We start from the raw sequence: 19,163 nt of genomic DNA on the forward strand, positions 1-19,163 counted from the left end.
TTTTTGGACACGGGACACCCTAGAGGGTTAAAATTTGAACTTTTGACTTTTGCCCAGTTGCTCAACCCGAACATCCATAGTGCGGTCTCGAGGGGAAGTTTCGTGCGCGAGCAATCGTTCCACCCCTACGCTCGTCAGTTCAAGAGAAAAATTCAAACCGAGCAGTCGCAACCGGAACCACGAGTCTCGCGCTGTAGCGTAAAAAACCGTTTGCCTAAACGCCGTGTGCCTGCTGTTGCGTATACGCTGTGCCGGGTACTACACACCTCGCGTAACCTCTGTGTTGTTGACGTACGTACACTTCGATCACAGAGCCCCGGTACCCCGGTACGATCCGGCCGATTAGTGGTTTGTGTAACATTCGGTGGAGGGGTTTTCCCTCTTGTCCAATAAATCTATTGCGGTGGATGCGCTTCCCCCCTCTCCTTGATGTGCCCGATATTGAGTGTGCGGCATTGTTGTGAAACGTGTGCATCGGCAAAACATATGTGAGGTGTGAGCGAGTGTTTACCGTTCTGTGTGGATGAAAATAGTAGTCAAAGAAACGGAAGATAGTGGAAATTTTGTAAACAGTGCACCAACGCCAAAAGGGAATGTGATAGCTCGTGTTGATCTACACAAAATAAGCATAATTCATTCGATTGCTAAAACACGTTCGAATATGCTTGCGTGTTCCGTGTTTACTACGCGAGCTTTGAATAAATAACGTACGTGTCTACGCGGTACAGCACCAAACACCATCGCTTGCGGCTTGCTGCATTCCGGCTGAAGGTTTGTTGTTAAAAAAGGGCCTATGTACACAAAATTATAAAAATTCGTTCGGAAAGCTTCACGGTCAATTCCGATTCGCCCCGCTAGTGTGTTTGACAATATTCTATACACTCCCTCACACAAACACACACACGCGCACGGTAACCGTAGCAAGCCATGAGAACACGAGTCCGTTCTAGTAGTCCGTACACGTGAGTCTCACTATAGTGATTGGTGTAGTAGTCGTGTTGGCGCGCAAAAAAACCTCATACAGTGCTGTGCACACCCCGCTTCCCTTCCACCCATCAAGGGAGTCATCGAGGTGCAGTGAAACACTATCATTGCGGTGTTAGAATCGCAAACCGGCTACGCAATACCACCTGTTCCGTGGCACGTTGCGCCAGGCTACTGCTTGCTTCTCTCCTTGCGCAGCCGAACACGCCGTGGAGAACACACGCATTGCATAAACGACCGGTGCACGGGTACGCAAAAGAAAAAAAAGGTAATTAGATGGCTGACTAACTGTACAACATGGCTAGTAGAGTTTGTCGCGCTTTCACCTTTCCTCACTGTCGTTGAAAGTTTAATTTAGTTTTTATCTGGAAAATTGCCCACTAGGGAATTTCAAAATAAATAAATGAAGGGAGCAAAAAACAAAAAAAAGCTTACGTGCCGGGTATATGAGACACTTTTAGCTTGGTGTGTGTGTGTGTGTGTGGTGGTAAAAAGAAATAACTACAAACCCACTGAAACGACCGTATGTGACATTCGTGAGTCAATCTTCGCGGTTGAACGCAGCTCCGTGCCCGTGGGTTTGTTTTTCTTCCCCCGCTGGTCGGCTGATTCATTGTGCTGTAGGGCAGTTTTGCATCCACAAATGCTTTGTATTACTTACCACAGGGTTTGCCATGTTCGAATAGAATAAAAATACGTTCTTTTTTCCTATCAAACTCACCACTGTGCGGGAGCACAAATTATTGATCAGCTTCAATTATTGTCCCTCCCGAGGTTCCAAGGTTCTATTTAATGCTCACCCATATCACGATCCAATTCGTCTCTTTGATGGTGTGCTAATGGGGCTAATATCTGTGACAGAAATGTGACCATTAGGGCGTAGTTTGAATCGAAATTTTATGAAGAAAAATGGTTGGGTTTATTAGATAGCACACAAGCGTACAAGCGAGTCTATCTAATACTGACATCTAAATCCCGGTCAAAGAACCGTATCCACAGTGAAACAAGTCCCCGTTGCTCCCCGCTACTCAACAAGAAAGATCAAATCAAAAACAGCATCATTTATCTTCTCGAACAAGCTTTCCAATTTCGCTTCCCAAGCAATGAAATGGGGGGGAACGCCTGGGAATGCACACACGACCTCGACCTTCTCGGTTTAAGAAGAACGGTCACCCCCCAACCAAGAGAACAAAACAGACCCATAAACACACCAATACACGCGCGCAAGGTACACCTACCTTTTAGGCACGATCTCTCCAACACGCTAGCGATCGGTTTTCTGTGTGTGCAGCCGACGCGACGCGCCCAAAGGGAAGCTGCGGAACCATTTTGACGCGATCGCGTCTGCCGCGCACTGTGTGTGTCTATGGGTGTGCGTGTGTTTGACAATAATAAGCTTTTATGCTGAGCTTTGAGGGGGGTTGAACGAAGGGGCAGGATTGAAGGGACCGGCACATTGTATCCGGATTGTTCCACGCAATCACACCAACACATGGGCACGCGAAGAACTTGTTTTTGAGTCGGCGGCCGTTGGAGTTTCTAATTGGAAAGGAGCACGATACATTGCGCCTGGCCAGGACAGGAAAATTTGAAGGAAAGAATACAGCGTGATCCAGAACGGAAATGAAGCAGAGCTTGAGGCGAATTTTTCGTCGCTGGCATGTTTGGGCAGGAATCGCCGAACCGACAGCCGTGATTGTCATGTTCCTTCCTTCCAAAACCCCTCGAAAAAAATAGAAAAAAACCTCCCGGAGGCCGTTTCTGCTTCATGCTGCATTTTTTACCCCCTCTTTCCTCCAACTATGCTTTCCATTTCACATTCGTGCGCAAAAAAAATCGTTGGTGGCCAACGGCTCTTTTGGACGGTTTCCATTCTTCCCGGGCCATGCGAGACCATGCGGGACATGATGGAACAGGTTTGTCCGTGTCCGTGTTGTTGCGATAAGCCATCTTGAGGAGCAGCAGCCGCCATGGAACGAAAACTTATCCTCCCGTGTCTCTCTCTCGCGTGCGCGCGCGCGTGTGTGCATGATAATTTATTTGCCAAAAAAACACACACACGAAGCCGATCAAAGTTCCTTTTGGGACGGTTGTTATCTTAAAACAAAACCCAAAAAAACGACCGCATCCGTAAACCGAACCCCCTTGTTAATGAGATGGAGTTAATGGAGTTAGGAGCGGTGTCTTGGGAAAGATTCTTCTCGAAGCGGCTCAAAACCACTCAACCGCTGGCCGCGGATGATTGTGAAATAATCTATTCCCATCTGCCGAGGTTTAAAGTGTTGAAATGAATAACAAATCCTACCCGCTGAAACCGTTCCAAACTGGCAACCGCCACAATAAATCGATCGGAAGCTGTTGCCCCGATGGGGTGGGAGATTGTTGGCGCCCACATGGCAGCCCACAAGAAGAATTCATAAAGGGGAGAGCACTTGAACCGAGCACAGGACATACTTTGCACAAAAAAACACACACACAGAGCTTGAAGAGGGCGCCTTTTTGGGGTTGTCGTAAATGCAACATCTCTAGTGGCATGTTAACGCCCACTTCCGAGTTCCGCCGTTATTGTCGCCGAATGATCCGAGACACTGACACGTTAATGTGTGCGTGTACATAAATCGTTTCCACTGGAAATCTCCCTCTTTTCCCTTACAAATGGGAGTTAAAAAAAAGGGGAGCAAAAGACACGACACCGAACGACACGAAAAAGGGACTTTCTACTGACTTGAGGGCTTGAGCATGAGTTGAACTGATGCCTGCTGTACACTGCTGAACAGCAAGCAATAGCCACACAATTTACATCAAACACACGGCGCAGTTATGCCATGGCATAAGAAGGTTGTCCTCCTTTTTTCAATACAGTCTTGCGCTTGCTCCCTAACCCGGTTACTCGGGCGGTGGAATTAGAGCATCAGGATGCAAAACAGGGAACGGCCCCGGCACTACTAAAGTACGGAGCAAACACACACTCGCGAAGGAGCACACCGAGAGACCGGGACCTGTGGGATGGTGAGAGAAATCTGCATATCATTTGTACCTGAGAAGGGCATTGGAGCACTTAAAACAAAAACAAGAATAAGTAGGGAATAGCCTTTAATTAGGTCCATGTTGGGGCGGCGCACGTTCGTCGAATGAAAGGTGTCGCAAGCCGGTTGTATGCCAGTAAAGAGCATAAGGGGCAACTCCACTTCCGGCGTTTTTGTAAAGTAATGAGATTAATTAAAGCAGGGATGTCTGACTTCCTTGGAAATTGAACCATGAACGTGATGCCCTTCAGACACGCGGATGAGCATCTTTAAGGCCATCGCGCAAACCCCTCCCCTCAAAAAGTAACATAATTAAACCACCGATTAAGTCAAGCTATTCTGCATACCCCTTTCCATTGTCGACTGTCAGACGTTTGTAATACAAAACCCAATGCTTCAGAGACCTTGACAGACGCCCCAAAAATTCCCACACCAAAAACACAGTCCCCACTGTCTCAGCAGGTCCGTTGGTTTTGTGTGTTTATTTTGCCATTTTCCCCCATACTACTGTCGCTGTTTTTGGTGTGTGAATGACAAATGTGCCAGCAGCTACAATGCAGTTTTGGGGCCCGTTCCCGTTTCCGTTTTCGACCTCAAAGTTGGCTTTTATTGCGCAATTTGGCAAAGGTGAACTTTTACCTTTAACGTTGACATTTTGGGGATTGGAGGCTATCTGGAGGCTACCACTACTACTGACCCATGGTTGAATGGTTCCATGATTTCATCACATGAGTGAGCTTTTTGGCCGTTGGGTGGCTTCTGCTGCTGTCTATCGTGTTGTCGATTCTTACAGGGTTTCCCACGATGTATTGGTCAGTTCCCATGATTTTTTGGTGCGTTCCCACGATTTTTTGGTCGTATCCCATAGATTTTTGGTTCGTTCCCATAATTTTTTGGTATTTTCCGATTGGATATCAATACAATTGGACCAAACAATTCTGGGAAACGACCAAAAAATCGTGGGAACGCACGAATAAAATATGGGAACCCACCAAAAATTGATGGGTACCAACCAATAAATCGTGGGAAACCCTGTAATACACCGGCACGCTCTACTGAGCATGCCACGATGACGTCATGGTACCCTCTGATAAACCTCGATCGCCCCCAGGTCGATCTGTTGCTTGTGAAAAATGGAAATGAGCAGAACATTCAAAAATTCCTATCTAATCGAGCATCTTGGCAAACTAATTGTTCTCTGGTGCTGCTGCTGCTCCGTGCGAGGTGCGAGAGAACAAGGTCTATAAATAAACCACAAACCGACACAAACACACACACACCTCATCATGTGCTCATCTCCCATGTAATGCAAATCAAATGCCCGCACTCCCGAAGCCAAAGAACTTCAATTGCGGGCAACGGTTCGGGCAACCTAGTAAAAGGCTCCATTTGATACTCGTGTGAGAACCAGAACCAAATGCTCCACACCCACACAGCCCCACCACATCTTTGGTAGTGGGAGAGGGGGGGGGGGGGTAGTGATCATGCTGACTTGCGTCTTTAAAGCATTGTGTGAGGATCCACGAGTGAGATAGATCGATGAATTGAATCGATCTTACCACGGAGAACTGATAAATCTCGCAGCGCTCGCGATCAATCGATCTCCCAACGCCTTCGTTTGCGCTTGCGGTAGAATCTCACGATCGATCGATCGATCGATCGGCTTGGTTTGGGTGTAATTACTTGCCAGCTTTTCAAAAGAGTTGCTTGCCCTCCGGTAATGTAATGCTCGTTATCGTGTTACCAAAGTATCCCCCCTCCGATGGATGATCAATTAAGCTACGCCATAACATTACTTACACACTCTACGGGCGTAGGCACAGTACTCGCTGGCTAAGTGCAGCAGCAAATGTTTGCCTTCTTTTCTGCATGGTTTCAAATGAGCTACCCACCCAAGGTGGAGGAATTCAGTGCCGGAGCACTCTTCTCATCCGAATAACGACCTTGAACGACTTGATCGTGTGGCGTTGGAGCAAGAAGTTGCATTCGATCGTAGGTTGTGGTTCTCGGTAAAGGCTTTACAAATGAAATAACAATCTCCACTCCGGCGCTCATTAACTTGCCATTCCGGATGACATCTCTCAACAGCAACGACCACCATGCGAAGTAGTTGTAAGGTTTCCACGCATAAACCACCCCCAAACACGACAAAGTTAACAGCAGCAGCTTCTAGTTGCTGTCTAGGTGCTGTCGCTCCCTCGCCACAAAGAACGCTCTCCGTCTCTCCGGCGGGTAGATGTCACCTTGAGGAGGAAGACGGAGTACGGGTACGGGGGGGCGTACGATGATCGCGATCTTTGCACCTTTGGGTTTTACGATGCGAGCAACCGTTCTTGGTTCTAGCCTTGTCATGCCTGCGCCCGTTGAAGCTCTTTTGTCCGACAGCTTCCACGCTAACCTTCCAAATGGCAGACAACTGGCAGGGCCTTGAGACCCGGGAGGGGTGTCTGTCTGTCTGTAGGTGAGTTTGTGTGTGTTTGTTTGTTAGTGCCATTTTCTCGTGAGATCTAATTGACCTCAACCAGTACGGTGCGTTAAAATGAATCATCATCATCATCACCGTCATCACCGTTCTCATGCCGTTCTGGGTGTAATGGCTAACCTTGGACCTCGTGCTACTACTACCTCTGCTACTTCTCAGATCTATCTAACTTGCTCGAACCGGGGTTGCGAACTTTAATTGGCGCTCAAAGTGGAGTTAGAAACAATACTGAATTGTGAAACAGCTCTTGCAGCAATAAAATAACTCGCGCAGATCTGTTCCGCGTAAAAGGAACCGAGTTTCATTTATTTTTATGATCTAAAACCTTTTATGGACAGATAGCAGAAGCTGGATTAATGCCAGATCTCCCAGTGCCAGTTATTGCTTCACCGGTAATGTGAGAAAATTGAAGTATATACGCCTGTTGTTAGACGTTGCTACTTCTATCTATGGCCTGTAACTGGTTACATGTGAGCGTAGCGTCCAGTGTTGCCTCGAGGCACTAGTTGAGAGTGGTCTTTCGATGTTAAGGCTCTACCCTTACCCGACTACCTATAGAGAGTGTGTGAGTGAGAGAAAGGAAGCATCCTACGCAATGCTTGGATCGTATGCTTGGAGTCCTATTAAGGCGCCGACTTCTGCTGCCAAATACATACCATTCCGACCACGCACCGGCCCGTGTAGGCTGTGCGGCCCTTTACGCTTCCAAATTCCAGACAGACGCTGTTGTACGATTTACGGTGCTGCGACGACACATACTTAATGCCCGTCGCCCGCGCATCGAGATCGCCGTCACTGCTTTGCATACTGATGCTGTATCAGTATCGGAAACGGTTCGCCGCTTTCGTTTCGTAAGCAAAACATGGCACTACGAGAACCTAGAATCAAGCTTTTTTGTACGATCTTGATTAGAATCGGGTTGGTGCAGGTGTGCGCAACGATGCGAGCGCCGAGGGGTGCTAGGATTACGCGCAGCGACACTTGCGTGCGATGGTTCTGCACTACAATCTTCACGCACTGTCTGTTACAGCCGTTACAGTAGATCGGTTGCTAGAATGCGCAGCGAACCGGTTTGGGGACCTGTTTTTGTCAAGAGGCGGCGAGGTGTGTGATAATTGATTGGTGAACGGAAGGGACGCAGCAGCAGCCGCAGCCGGTCGCTTCAAGGACGACATTTTTGCACTCGCGTCAGAACGGTGTTATAATGACGGGGGAAAAGTCGTTTTCATTCAATTCTACGACGAATGTAATACAAGTACATCGTGAGATGAGAGCACAAAACATAAGAACAGTTATGAATGCAAGGTAACGATCATGTTAAGGCAATTCTGCTCTTAATAATGCATAAATTAAGGCGTTCTTACAAAATTCGCCCAAAAGTATGCAATTTGCTTGACAACATTCAATTTATAGTCATTCCAATGTGACTATTATGATGTAAAAATGCCTTAAAATGCAAAATAAACTATTTAAAAGGAAGTAAACTCCCTTACCCAAACATTACTACAACTTGGAAACTTCCTACCCGATATCGCTTATCGCTTCGGGTATATCGATTCTTCGCAACAGCTTTGCACCAAAGTTGGGTGCAACTATTTAAGCTACTACCACCAGCAACACCTGTCGATAACGATTTCGAAAGAACACAGGCACGATAACAAAACGGGCAAGGGCTATTTTCAAGCTCTCGAATCTTATCAGTCTCGTGTTTAGATACAACAGTTTTGTTCCCTCGAGCTGCAAGCAGGAAACGGAGAGAAAGTACTACGGTCACGGAATCGGAAACAGATTTGTTAATGCAATTGATTGATGGACACAGTAGTGGGCATGAGTCGTGCCTCGAAGAGGGGGGGACATTAGATCGATCGAGGCACTCATTTCGTATAAAGTTTTATTACGAAACCGCCCATTCCCGGATGAATCACAAGAAAAAGGTTGTCCATTCCTTCGGTGTGCCCCCTACTCATCCGAGTACCGGAGTACCCCCACTAGCCCACTTCCCCCGTATTCGAATAGATAAATAAACATTACGGTCCCCTTCCTTCACCAACACGAACACGAAGCGAAAAGAGCGGTCGGTGCAAACTTGCATAACGTGCTTGCAAATAGATGCACTTCCGCTACAAGAAAAAAAAAACGGGGTGATTTTCTGCCACCAAGCAAGCAAGCAAAGCACACAAAGCTCGTGCCCATATTGCTTGTTTCATTGTTTTGTGTGGAGATAATTTGTAAGGCCTTTTTTTACACACTTTCTTTCTCTCTCTTTGTTTGGGGCCTTGGAAATGGCTTCCCGAGCTGAACACGCTTCAGCTAAGCACGTAAGACAATCTTCATCGTGTGATCGTGAGCTGGGCCAACATTAGGGCAACGCGGTACTACACGGATTAATCGCACTGCTTTGTCCCACCGTCCGTGGCGCGTTAATAAGGCTCGCAGACCCTGGAATAGGGGCTGATGAAATGGGGAAGTGTTGGGACACTAATCTTGTGCATCGAACTACTGGTGCTGGTGTCAGTGGGGTTTTTTTGGTATTTAATTTGGGTTATTCGGTCAGCAGCAGTAGCAGTAGCAACAGGAAAAAAGGGGCTTAACTTCCACCGTTTGCACCGTGTCGAAGTGCAGTGGGAAATTAGGCGTTGGATTATAAAATGTTGGACAACGTCAACCGAAAACCAACCTCTGTGTGATGGACACATTTCGACGACACAACATAATAGTGAAATGACCCCATTTACCTTTTCCAAAAAAATGGGGAAAAGTGAAATTGGAAGCAAATTATGGACAACTGCCACTACCCCATATTCGATGTCTATTTGCGCTGGGCCAAGCCTCCTCCGGGGCGCTGCGATTTGTCATTTCCAAGCCTCGGCCTCAGCATTGGAAATGTGGTATGTTGGTGGCCACTGGCCAACATCAGCTCGATCGATAGTTACGATTTGTTTTGCAGCACACACACGCATCATCAAATTCAAAAACAAATAAGCAAATGGGACGTTTTGCTGGCATCGTTTCAAAACGTTCTAGAAGCCAAATACACGATCATCAATGATCATCGTACCCAAGGGGAAATGACGACAATAACGACAATGTTGTGCACACAACACTGACAATTATGGCCACCAAAACGACAACGGAGAAGGCCTGCATCATGCGCTTTGTGACTGCCATATTGGACTGGACAGGGGAACCAGTAGACTTCCCATTTTTAGACTATCCCTGTCTACTTCCGATCCAATGTACTTGTCGGTTGGCCCCGTGACTGTGATTCATCCAACTCTCGTATTCAAAGTAAAAGCGGTTGGATGTTTGCTAACACACAGAAGAAGCTCGAAGGGAAAATGAGACACACGAGACAGAGAGAGAGAAGCTGCCAGAGATAGATGACTCATCCTTCCGCGGAGGGTATTGCACCTACATTAATATGCGTTCTGGTTCTCATTATAAAACAATTCACATGCAAATCATAGACTTTCGTGTTGGTTTGCTGTATCGAGTTTCCAAAAATAAAGAGCAAACGGATAATTCTGCTGCTCCGATGGTTGAATTGGATGAACCTGAAGGGATTGGTTTCATCTCTATTTATACTAAAACTGAGCAGAAATGTGTGAAACTAAGTCGCAACAGACTTACACCAGTGTCACACTGGCCAGTCACCATATAGCAGTGCCGATGATCTCATTTTAGCCTGTCTGTCCGCTCTTCCGCAGGCCGAACGGGGCCGTACAATGAGTGCATTCAGACGGGAAGAGCCCCCCAAAACAAGGTGTGTAAAGTGGTAGGTGATTTCGGTTTATTTTCGCTTCTCCTACGCACACCACAAGCTAGATGCTGATTTACGGATGCTTTTCCTGGAACGGGCTGTTTGGGGCGACTGGGGGTGTTTTTATGAGCCTTTGAACAGCTGTAAGCCATATGAATGGGGCGATTTGTGCCGCAGGGAGCCCGCTATGGCGTTGAAATGTGTGTTTGATTGGCTAAAGGTGGATTTAAGTGGCATCAAAAATGTGTTTTAAATTAGAAAATATTTTTAAATTTACCTTGAATTTTTGGAATTGTATTTTAGACAATTTTGTATACCATAGACCATTAAATTCGCCTCCCGGTGCAATTGCACCTTGAATTTGTGCCTCAAATGTACCACTTTAAATTAAACGTTCCCCTTTTGCTATCGATCAAACTTTGTCTGCCAGCTCCCCAGGGTGCCTTTTGTCAAAACGGACATCCTTTTGCTCCTTCGTTCTTGTCCTTCCTTATCACTTCGAACCATGCCGTGCCATGCTTCTGGGTGCACGAAATTAAAAGTCAACTCCCTTTTCGCATCGTTAAAGTTCTCTCCCCCCAGACAAAAGCTCTTATCACCAGCTTCACCTTCGCTCGCTGCCAACAATCGAAATCGCAATTCAATTTAAACTTTTGCGCGCTCAACCTTCGGGCGCGCACCAAGGATTTGGATGCAAATCGATGCGCTTTCCTGCAAAACGCAATTTACATTCATTACCTGCTCGCCTACTACGTTTAGCTTTCGCTCTCTCGCTCTCTCTCTCTCTCTCTTCCCCCCGAGGGCTTTCTGGAATGGTGTGGAATTGATTTTTGCACCGGCATTGCTGTTTATGTATATGGAACTTCCAACCGGTAAATGATTGCGGCTTGGGGGGATTTGTTGAGCCGTGTGTGGGACGTGATTCTCTGCATTTGCTCATTAAAAAGCTTTAATACAGCTTTTTTTTATGGAGCACGTTTGAAATGGTTTGTTGAAAATTCAATTTCAATTTCAAGCTGTTCTGTTACTAATAGCAAATGTTTCAGTTACACACGGACACACACACGGGGCCACAAACACGGTAAGAAACCCTATCTACCGGTGGCTGCTGCGGTTGCTTTGCCCGCATCTGGTACAGTGGCGCACGCTGCACTGGCCTGCATTATGTCATGTGCAGCGTGCAGTTGCGAATGCAATTCTCCGCGTGGCCCCCTTTTGGTACCCCAGTTCAGTTTGCGCGACACTTAGCGAATGGAAAATCTAACCTCCGCGGCTGCAAATTATGCTGCAAATGGTATTGTTTTTTCTTATATCTGCTGTTCCCCTTTCAGGCCGTCATTGTTAATGGGTATATTGATGAAGAAACACTACTCAACAGCTGCTTCGCTTGTGTGTGTGTGTGTGTGTGTGTGTGGAGTAGGGGCGAAGCGAAAGTGGTACGAAATTACACTTCAAGAATTTGCCCTGTAATTGTACCACACAGCAGGCCTTGAAGTGACGCGGTGCACTCTCAGAGACAAAGGAGGCCGTACAGCCTCACCATTCCCCTTGTTACAGCATCATTCGCCATTCATATCCCGCCTGATGACTCAATTACAAAGTGATTTGTTTTGTTTTGGTTTCGAAAGGAATTAAAAGTCATTAATATTTTCATAAATAATATTTAACATGCTAACGAAGTTCGGAAGTTGCTATCTTTCCCTATCAATCGCTCTACTTTATCGCACAAAAATCCGCTTAACGCGATAATAAAACACAGATAACGATCCTAATTTGGCGCCAACACGCACAGGCGCTTTGGCTTCATTTTTTAAATTAATTTTCCCACTTTTTCTTCCATTTCTTCCTCAGGAGCTCCACCGTAAGCAGCGACTCACGATGGATTTGCACAGACATTAGTGTGGATTATATTTTGGCCGATTTCGCTCCGGGGGAGCTGGTTTTGAAACGGCAGAACGCAAACACAGCACAGCAAAAGCAGTAGGAGCTGTGTGCTACAATGAGATAAACAAACCACTGGCCGCAGCACTGGTCGCGGGGTGTGTGTTAATCTGGTTCTGAATCACTCCTCCCTTCCCAGGTTTGGGAATAGTAAAAAAAACAAGAGCCCGAAACAAATCGGGGAGCGGTCAAACGGACTTCAAGCCAGCTTAGAGGCTTCCGTTAAGTCCGGAGCAAAGTTCGTTGTTTGTATTTTCGTTTCGCAAACTTCCCCTAACACACACGCACACAAAATGTCTGACATTTGCGATTTTGAGTGGTCAAACAATCGGTACCGGCACAATCTCACCATCTCGGAGCTAAAGCTCGGCTTCAACCGGAACGAACCGACCGACCGAAGCCGCGCTCTGATCGCCCTCAAAGAGCTGATCGGAGCGAGCCGCGATTACGCACTCAAGGACAAATCCTGCTTCCAGGACGACGAGTTCCTGTTCCGCTTCCTGTACGCGCGCAAATTCAACGTGAATGAAGCGTTCCAGCTCATCATCAACTATCACGCCTACCGGCAGCGCAACGCCGCCATCCTGCAGCGGCTCTCGGTGCTGGACGAGACGATACAGATCGCGCTGCGGGACGGGTTCCCGGGCGTGCTGCCGAACCGGGACCGGCGGGGCCGCAAGGTGCTGGTGTTCTTTACCGCCAACTGGGACTACGCGTCCTACTCCCTAGTCACCGTGTACCGGGCGATGCTGCTCACGGTCGAGAAGCTGCTCGAGGACAAGCAGAACCAGGCGAACGGGTTCATCGCGATCGTCGACTGGACCAACTTTACCTTCCGCCAGTCGTCCAACCTCAACCCGAAGGTGTTGAAGCTGATGATCGAGGGCCTGCAGGTTAGTTAGTGATTTGGACGCTTTTTTTCGGGTTTGACAGCGCCCTCTAACGGGAGAAAAAAACAATCCCCTTTTCCAAACCTCTTCCCTCCCTAGGACTGCTTCCCGGTACGGTTCAAGGCGATCCACTTCATCGGCCAACCGTGGTACGTCGAGGCCGCCCTAGCCGTCATCCGACCCTTCCTGAAGGAGAAGACGCGCGACCGGATAAAGCTGCACGGTAGCAACCTGTCCACGCTGCACGACTGCGTCGCCCGGGACATCCTACCGACGGAGCTGGGGGGCGAGGGACCAACGTTTAATCCACTCAACTGGTACCACGAGCTGCTCGAATCGAGCCAAACCGTCACCAAGCCGGCCCCCTCGTACTGCCTCAGCCAGACGCAGATCTACACCAAAACGCCCGCCCAGTTTGTGCCGGTCGTTGGCAAGGGCAAGGGTGCGGATCTTTCGCCCGCCCCGTCCCGCTCACCGTCGCCACCGTCCTCGCTTTCGGCCTCGAATGGGGCCGAGTTCCTGAAGGCTGCCACCAAGGCGGCCGCCGTCAAGATCGGTGTGCTGACGGCGAAAGCGAACGATCCGGCCACCAACACGCTGCTGGGCGTGACGGCCGGTGCCGGCGGTTGTGAGTTGTGACACCGCATCGAGAGGATGATGAAGCTGAGCTCGAGCCAGCAGCAGCAGCAGCAGCAACAGCCCACTAAAGACTGGATCGTTACGGTGGCCAACGGTGGTCCGCACTGCGCTATGATGATCTCATACCGGGTACAGAAACGTTCGTGGTGGTGAAGGAACTGGTGAGAAATAGTCTGGCAGGTGTCTAGGAAACGGAGGGGCCTTATACTTGTAGAACTGATGAGGTTTTTAAGGCATGGAAGCAGTGTGTTCATCCAAGCAAGCTGTTCTTTCCTCATTGCGGCATGGAAGAAGCGGAAAGTTGTTTAGAATTCCGACAGATGGCGCTTCGTTGTTAAGTGTCAAGACATAACTCTCTTTCTCTCTTTCGCTCTTTTCCTCTATCGCTCTCTTTCCTTCAAAACAAAGTGTGCATGATCGTGGAGTATTGAAGACATTTCAAGGCGACTCTTCTGATGTGTGATATTAAACGAATGTGATTTAATTGACTGGAATTTCATACTCCAATCCAAAGTGAGTGTAAATATCAGGTGGGCTTATGGTGTTCTTCTGCACCAATACATCGACATACAATTAGACAGTTTGTTCAATAACAAAATCATCTCGCAGAAATGGTATGTGGTTTTACGAAGAAAGAAGCCAAAAAACTTGGATTAAAACGATGATCTGAATATTACTGGATTCCAACAAAACATTTGCTTCGCAAAGTCTGATATATAGGAAACAATTATTGAATTCGTTCAGCCAGAGCAAGTAAGGAGCAGTGTCGCAACCGTACCAAATCTAACTATCGAACCAGGTATTCTTTCTATTTTCGTTTTAAAACGTCAAATTGCACTGAATACGTTTGCTCACCTGATATATCAACTCACTTTGGCTCCAATCGTTCATGTATCTACGCCTACTTGTTGACATCTACATGGCCTAATATGTTCGGGATTTTGCATATTAAAATAGGGCCCAAACAGAAAGGCTCATTCTTGCACGTAACTCCAACACCAACCTGCAGACGTGAACGGCGCTTTAAATTGTCAACATTAGCTAAACCCTTGATATTGTTTCACTTCCCGCAAGCCCATTGTCATCTGGTGGATGCTTCAAGTTGTCCAGTGCGTGAGTCATCAACCCCCACCAACACTACCAACAGTACGACCTTCTGCGCTTCACCTGTCGTGCCGTTTCGCAGGTTCGCTCAAGCAGGCGTCTACGTCTTAAGCTGCACACTCGAAGCCCACGATGGTCAAGGTTAGTCCCCAATGCCACTGGGCTGGGCAGAAATCTCTGTCCCGCTTTTCGAAGTCACCACCGGCAAAACCCGGTTGGCCTTCTAGGGTAGGCCAGTGTCCGTACCCCCTTATTTAGATGGCGTGTCTTTAGCACGCCATGTCCAGCCGAGGGAGGACAATTTCCGCTTTGGTGTGTGTGTGTGTGTGTGTGTGTTATTTTGTTTCTCCTCCCTGTCTCGGGCGCACAGTAATGCGGTCAGTAATGTGATACATGTGCAGACCGTACTGGTCGGTCGCGTAGTGTGCGTTTGCGCCGTTTTGTTTAGGGGAGAAAGGCTTCGCCGCTCGGGCTGGGGACATTGCAGCTGCAGTGCACAGGGGACGCTGCGTGACTTACTTACGTGTTCGGAAGGGGCACAAATTGAACCGTGGGGGGAAGTGTAATGAGGCCGAACAGTGAAATGAAGACTTTAATTAAGGCAAGCGAAAGGGGAAGAGGAAATTGTGCCTGCCTTTAACGGTCGGCAGCAGTCACTCTCCCTTACTTCCTTGAGTAAAAGACAAATTTCTAGAATTTGCACACACACAAACACTCTCTTTCGGGGTGTTATTAATATGTTTCATCCAACTCTCAGCGCAGAACGGTACATGTGAAGCCACACCACCATATGGCCTTGTGCGCGAGCCGGCCGGGTGCTTCATTAAACTGCACCAAACGCTGGTGACGTTGACGGTGGGGTGGCATGCATATTTTAATGCTCACCACCCAACCCACGTGCCCAATCGCGGTCATTTTGCGTGCATTCATTCGATACAGGTTCTGCGCGCCCGCGTTCTTGGCGGCTTGCGTATATGATGGCGCCATACGCAATGGCACCACGGTCGGTCGGGTTGCGGGCAAACGGTTTCTTTTTCCTGCTGAATAATGAAACAGGGGGAGAGAGGGAAGCAAAACATAAACGAGTAAAGGTGAAGTTTTGTAGGTGAACTCCTTTGCTCCCTGCTTACGACGCAGGGAACGCCGCAACGTTATAAAAAAGGGACGCATTTAACGTTGCTGACTCCTGTGGGATGATAAAAAGGTACACCTTTGCGAGATGCCTTCCTCCTTGAACAGAATGCACTTAATTGCAGTTACCGCACGGCATAATTATCCTCCGATTTCGCTTCCTTTTCGTCCATCTTTCTTGGGCTGGGACACTTTTATACGCCTTTTAACGGCGCGTCGAAGGCGATCGAAGCAGTTGCAAGAGAGTAAGTGACGATAAGCTAAACCTACCCCTGGCCAGACCAATTACTACTACATTGTAGAGCGTTGGATGCTGTTTATGGGTAAAGAGTTTCACAGTTTTTCCCCTTCAATATCTAATTTAGCTTAAAATATGAGTAACAACTTCTTGAAATAATTTTCCTTTGCCGCCGAGGATATAACACGCATTATATGAACAGTTTACACACTGCGCTCCATTCAGCCTCCATACTTCAATTTCCACCATGCCTGTGTATTTAAAATGCACTCGATTTTCACCCGACCCAGGTGTCAACCAGGTTTGCAACCGAACAGGTTAGTCGCCGTCCATTGAACTGCTCGAGATCATCGCCCACGGGCACAGACACAAACAGACAGACTCGAATTAAGAGACTCACTTGACCCGCAAATCGCGGGTGGGTTTTGAACGCACAAGGACACACTGAGAGCTAATAATTAATATGCAAACTGAAGAAAAAAACACACTTTCCCTTTTGTGATCACCGAGTGTGATGCAACAGAAAAAGGGAGAAAAATAGCATAAAATAAAGAGTAAACAAAAAAAAGAAAACATGGTGGCCTTATCAGTGAAGGGCAATAAAGAGATAGAGAGCTTATGCTCTTAGAAGATAAATCACAGCAAAACTCTAACGCATTCGTAAGTGAAGTGAAAGATTTCGAATAAATTAGGGTAAGAAAAAGGCACTAGATAGGCGTAGCTAGGCGTGTAATTGCATTGTTTGTAATGATATTCATTCAAGTCCGTCCGTTGAAGTGCACAGCTTTATGCTTTCTGTCCTCTCTTCTTACGGTCATCGAATTATAAGCGACTTAGCTTTATACTAAGCACACAAACACACACCATTTCTTCATCTTCATCCACATCTTGCATTACACGTTCACAACTTTATCCCATATTATTCCTCTTCTGTCCTTTTTGGTGTAAAGTCCTAGATGGAGGATGTACGTTACGGTTTGTTCCATAGTGTAAGTCCTTCTTAGCAAGTAAGGAGTAGCATTTTGGAAATGGTGGAGAAAAAAGAGCCGAAGAAAACGCTTCAATTTAGAGAGCATCACTGCATCGATCGTTTGTCGAAAAGTGCATTTGTAAAGAAAAGAAAAGGAAAAAAAGGTTAAAATATAATTACTGCGAAAGCTTTCCCCCTGTTTTGTTTTGCAGTGAGCGGAATATCATATTCACATTACATTACGCGTTTGCTTTTCATTGCATTTATTTGTGCGCCGAAAGTCTGAAAGTCTTTCCAGCCAACACGACAGAGTAACACAACGACGTGAGTAAGTGGGCAGATGATTCATCGACGATGGCACACACCGAGCTAAACGATTGCAATCCGCGTGCGATCGTGGCGGGGCCAACGTCAACCACTGACGATGGTGGGCGTTGTAACAGTTAGTGCTCCCACTGCAGCTCGATCGACCACCTTCTTGGTGTTCAGATACACCCCAGAAACGACGGGTTGACGGGTTGTACCCGCTAATGAGTCACTTCGCGCGATTGCGCTACGGGGCAATGTCCACCCATCGTTTCCATCTAGGCGCATCAGCATCCTTTTCCGGTTTTCCCTTCACACAGGCCGAGAAGTTGCTTAGTAGCAGCAACCCCAGCAGCAGCAGCAGCAGTGTACCGTTGGCGAATTTACGACCCACAACGCCCTATCGCATAAATGTTCGCGATCGAGAGAGAGAGAGAGAGAGCGAGAGAGAGGAAAGAAAGTAGCGATCCCGTCGATTTGCCAACGCCAATCTTTTCGCCATTTAAAATTGCTGATGCGCACCAAACCACGCGAACCCGCGTTTGTGGGGTTTTGTGTTATGGATTCGGCTGCCTTTGCTTGAAATGAAAAATTCAATAGGAAGAGTGTATTGACTCTGATCCGCTCATCGAACAAAAAAAAGGTAAGTGCTCAAAAAAGTTAACGTGGAAAATACGATGATATTGGTGAAAAAGAAAAATGATAGAAAAATAAAAACCCAAAAAACCGAACGCATTCAATACAAAAGACTACCCCGTCAGCGCGTCAAGCGACGAACCTTGGTACGCAAATGAATGATCAGGCTTTTGCAGGCGCCGGTTTGACCCTCGACAACTTTCAAAATGCTCCCCCAACGGTTGTATTCTAGCTGCAAGGAGCTACATTCTGCACGAAATTGGCCACACTAGACCTCTCTTCAGGGGCTGAACCCGTGATCGCGCACAAGCGAAGAAGCCGACCTTCAAGATCACTGGCGGATTGGCGGTTCGGCCGCTGTCTCCTTTCACTTCCCACTGTAGTTGCCACGGTGGTGGGATTTTGCTCCAAATAAGAAGAAAGAAGAAACACGCAATCGCCGCAACCGTAAGGGGTAATCGATCGATCGCAACCCACCAAGAACACGCGCGACTCGCCAAACAACCGCCTCTCTGTGTTCTCTCTCTTGTGACAAGCGATCGCTCGAAAGTTCTCCCCCTTTTCCTCGGTGACCTGTTTTTTTTTGTTTTTTGTTGCGTTTTTGCCTCGTTTTTCTTGCCATTTTCCTCACCCATTTTACCTTTGCAATATAAGTCCCGGCATAAGTTTTCCCCTCCTCTTCCTCCTGCGCCTCGATCAGCGATCGTGTAGCGCGAAGATGAAGTGATCGGTCGCATTCTTGGGCGTCCCTGCGTCATCGAACAGCTTGGGGTTTAGCGATCGCAACGTTCGACCTCCTTTTTTGGGGTCGTTTATTTATGTTGCCATTTCGTCGCCCGGGTTCTGTCTTCTGGCCGGTAGTTCTTTTTCGCATTTCGCACATCTGCCCGATCTGCATCGATCCAAGCATAATCAACGAAGCGTCCGAAACGGTAACAAAGAAAGGAGTAGGAACAGACACAGACAAGCCCGCATGTGGCCAACCGAAGCGAACCGCGAATGCGCAAACCCGGCCTACGTAATGATACTGCCACGCACATCTATATTGTATTGTAA

At 47.5% G+C, this 19,163-nt stretch overlaps 1 protein-coding gene across 2 annotated transcripts; it reads left to right on the forward strand.

Annotated features, from left to right (window-relative positions):
* Positions 1-119: 119 nt before the first annotated feature.
* On the forward strand, positions 120-17,402 carry LOC1277823 (clavesin-2). Of its 2 annotated transcripts, none has more exons than XM_061662176.1 (3): positions 120-1,252; positions 12,104-13,086; positions 13,183-17,402. In XM_061662176.1, the coding sequence occupies exons 2-3, from the start codon at positions 12,487-12,489 to the stop codon at positions 13,720-13,722; spliced, it is 1,140 nt and encodes a 379-aa protein (XP_061518160.1). In that variant the 5' UTR covers positions 120-1,252; positions 12,104-12,486; the 3' UTR covers positions 13,723-17,402. The 2 variants fall into 2 exon arrangements, with proteins under 2 accessions (XP_061518160.1, XP_061518161.1); XM_061662177.1 differs by having other exon boundaries at positions 120-771.
* The last annotated feature ends 1,761 nt before the right edge of the window (positions 17,403-19,163 follow it).

This window comes from Anopheles gambiae, chromosome 3 (genome assembly GCF_943734735.2).
Source record: "Anopheles gambiae chromosome 3, idAnoGambNW_F1_1, whole genome shotgun sequence".
Lineage (NCBI taxonomy): Eukaryota > Metazoa > Arthropoda > Insecta > Diptera > Culicidae > Anopheles > Anopheles gambiae.

Bases quoted from the DNA above. Each gene is read 5' to 3' on its own strand.
- LOC1277823 (XM_061662176.1), top strand. From the start codon at position 12,487: ATGTCTGACATTTGCGATTTTGAGTGGTCAAACAATCGGTACCGGCAC. The intron at 13,087-13,182 runs GTTAGTTAGTGA...TTCCCTCCCTAG, and splicing joins TGATGATCGAGGGCCTGCAG to GACTGCTTCCCGGTACGGTT.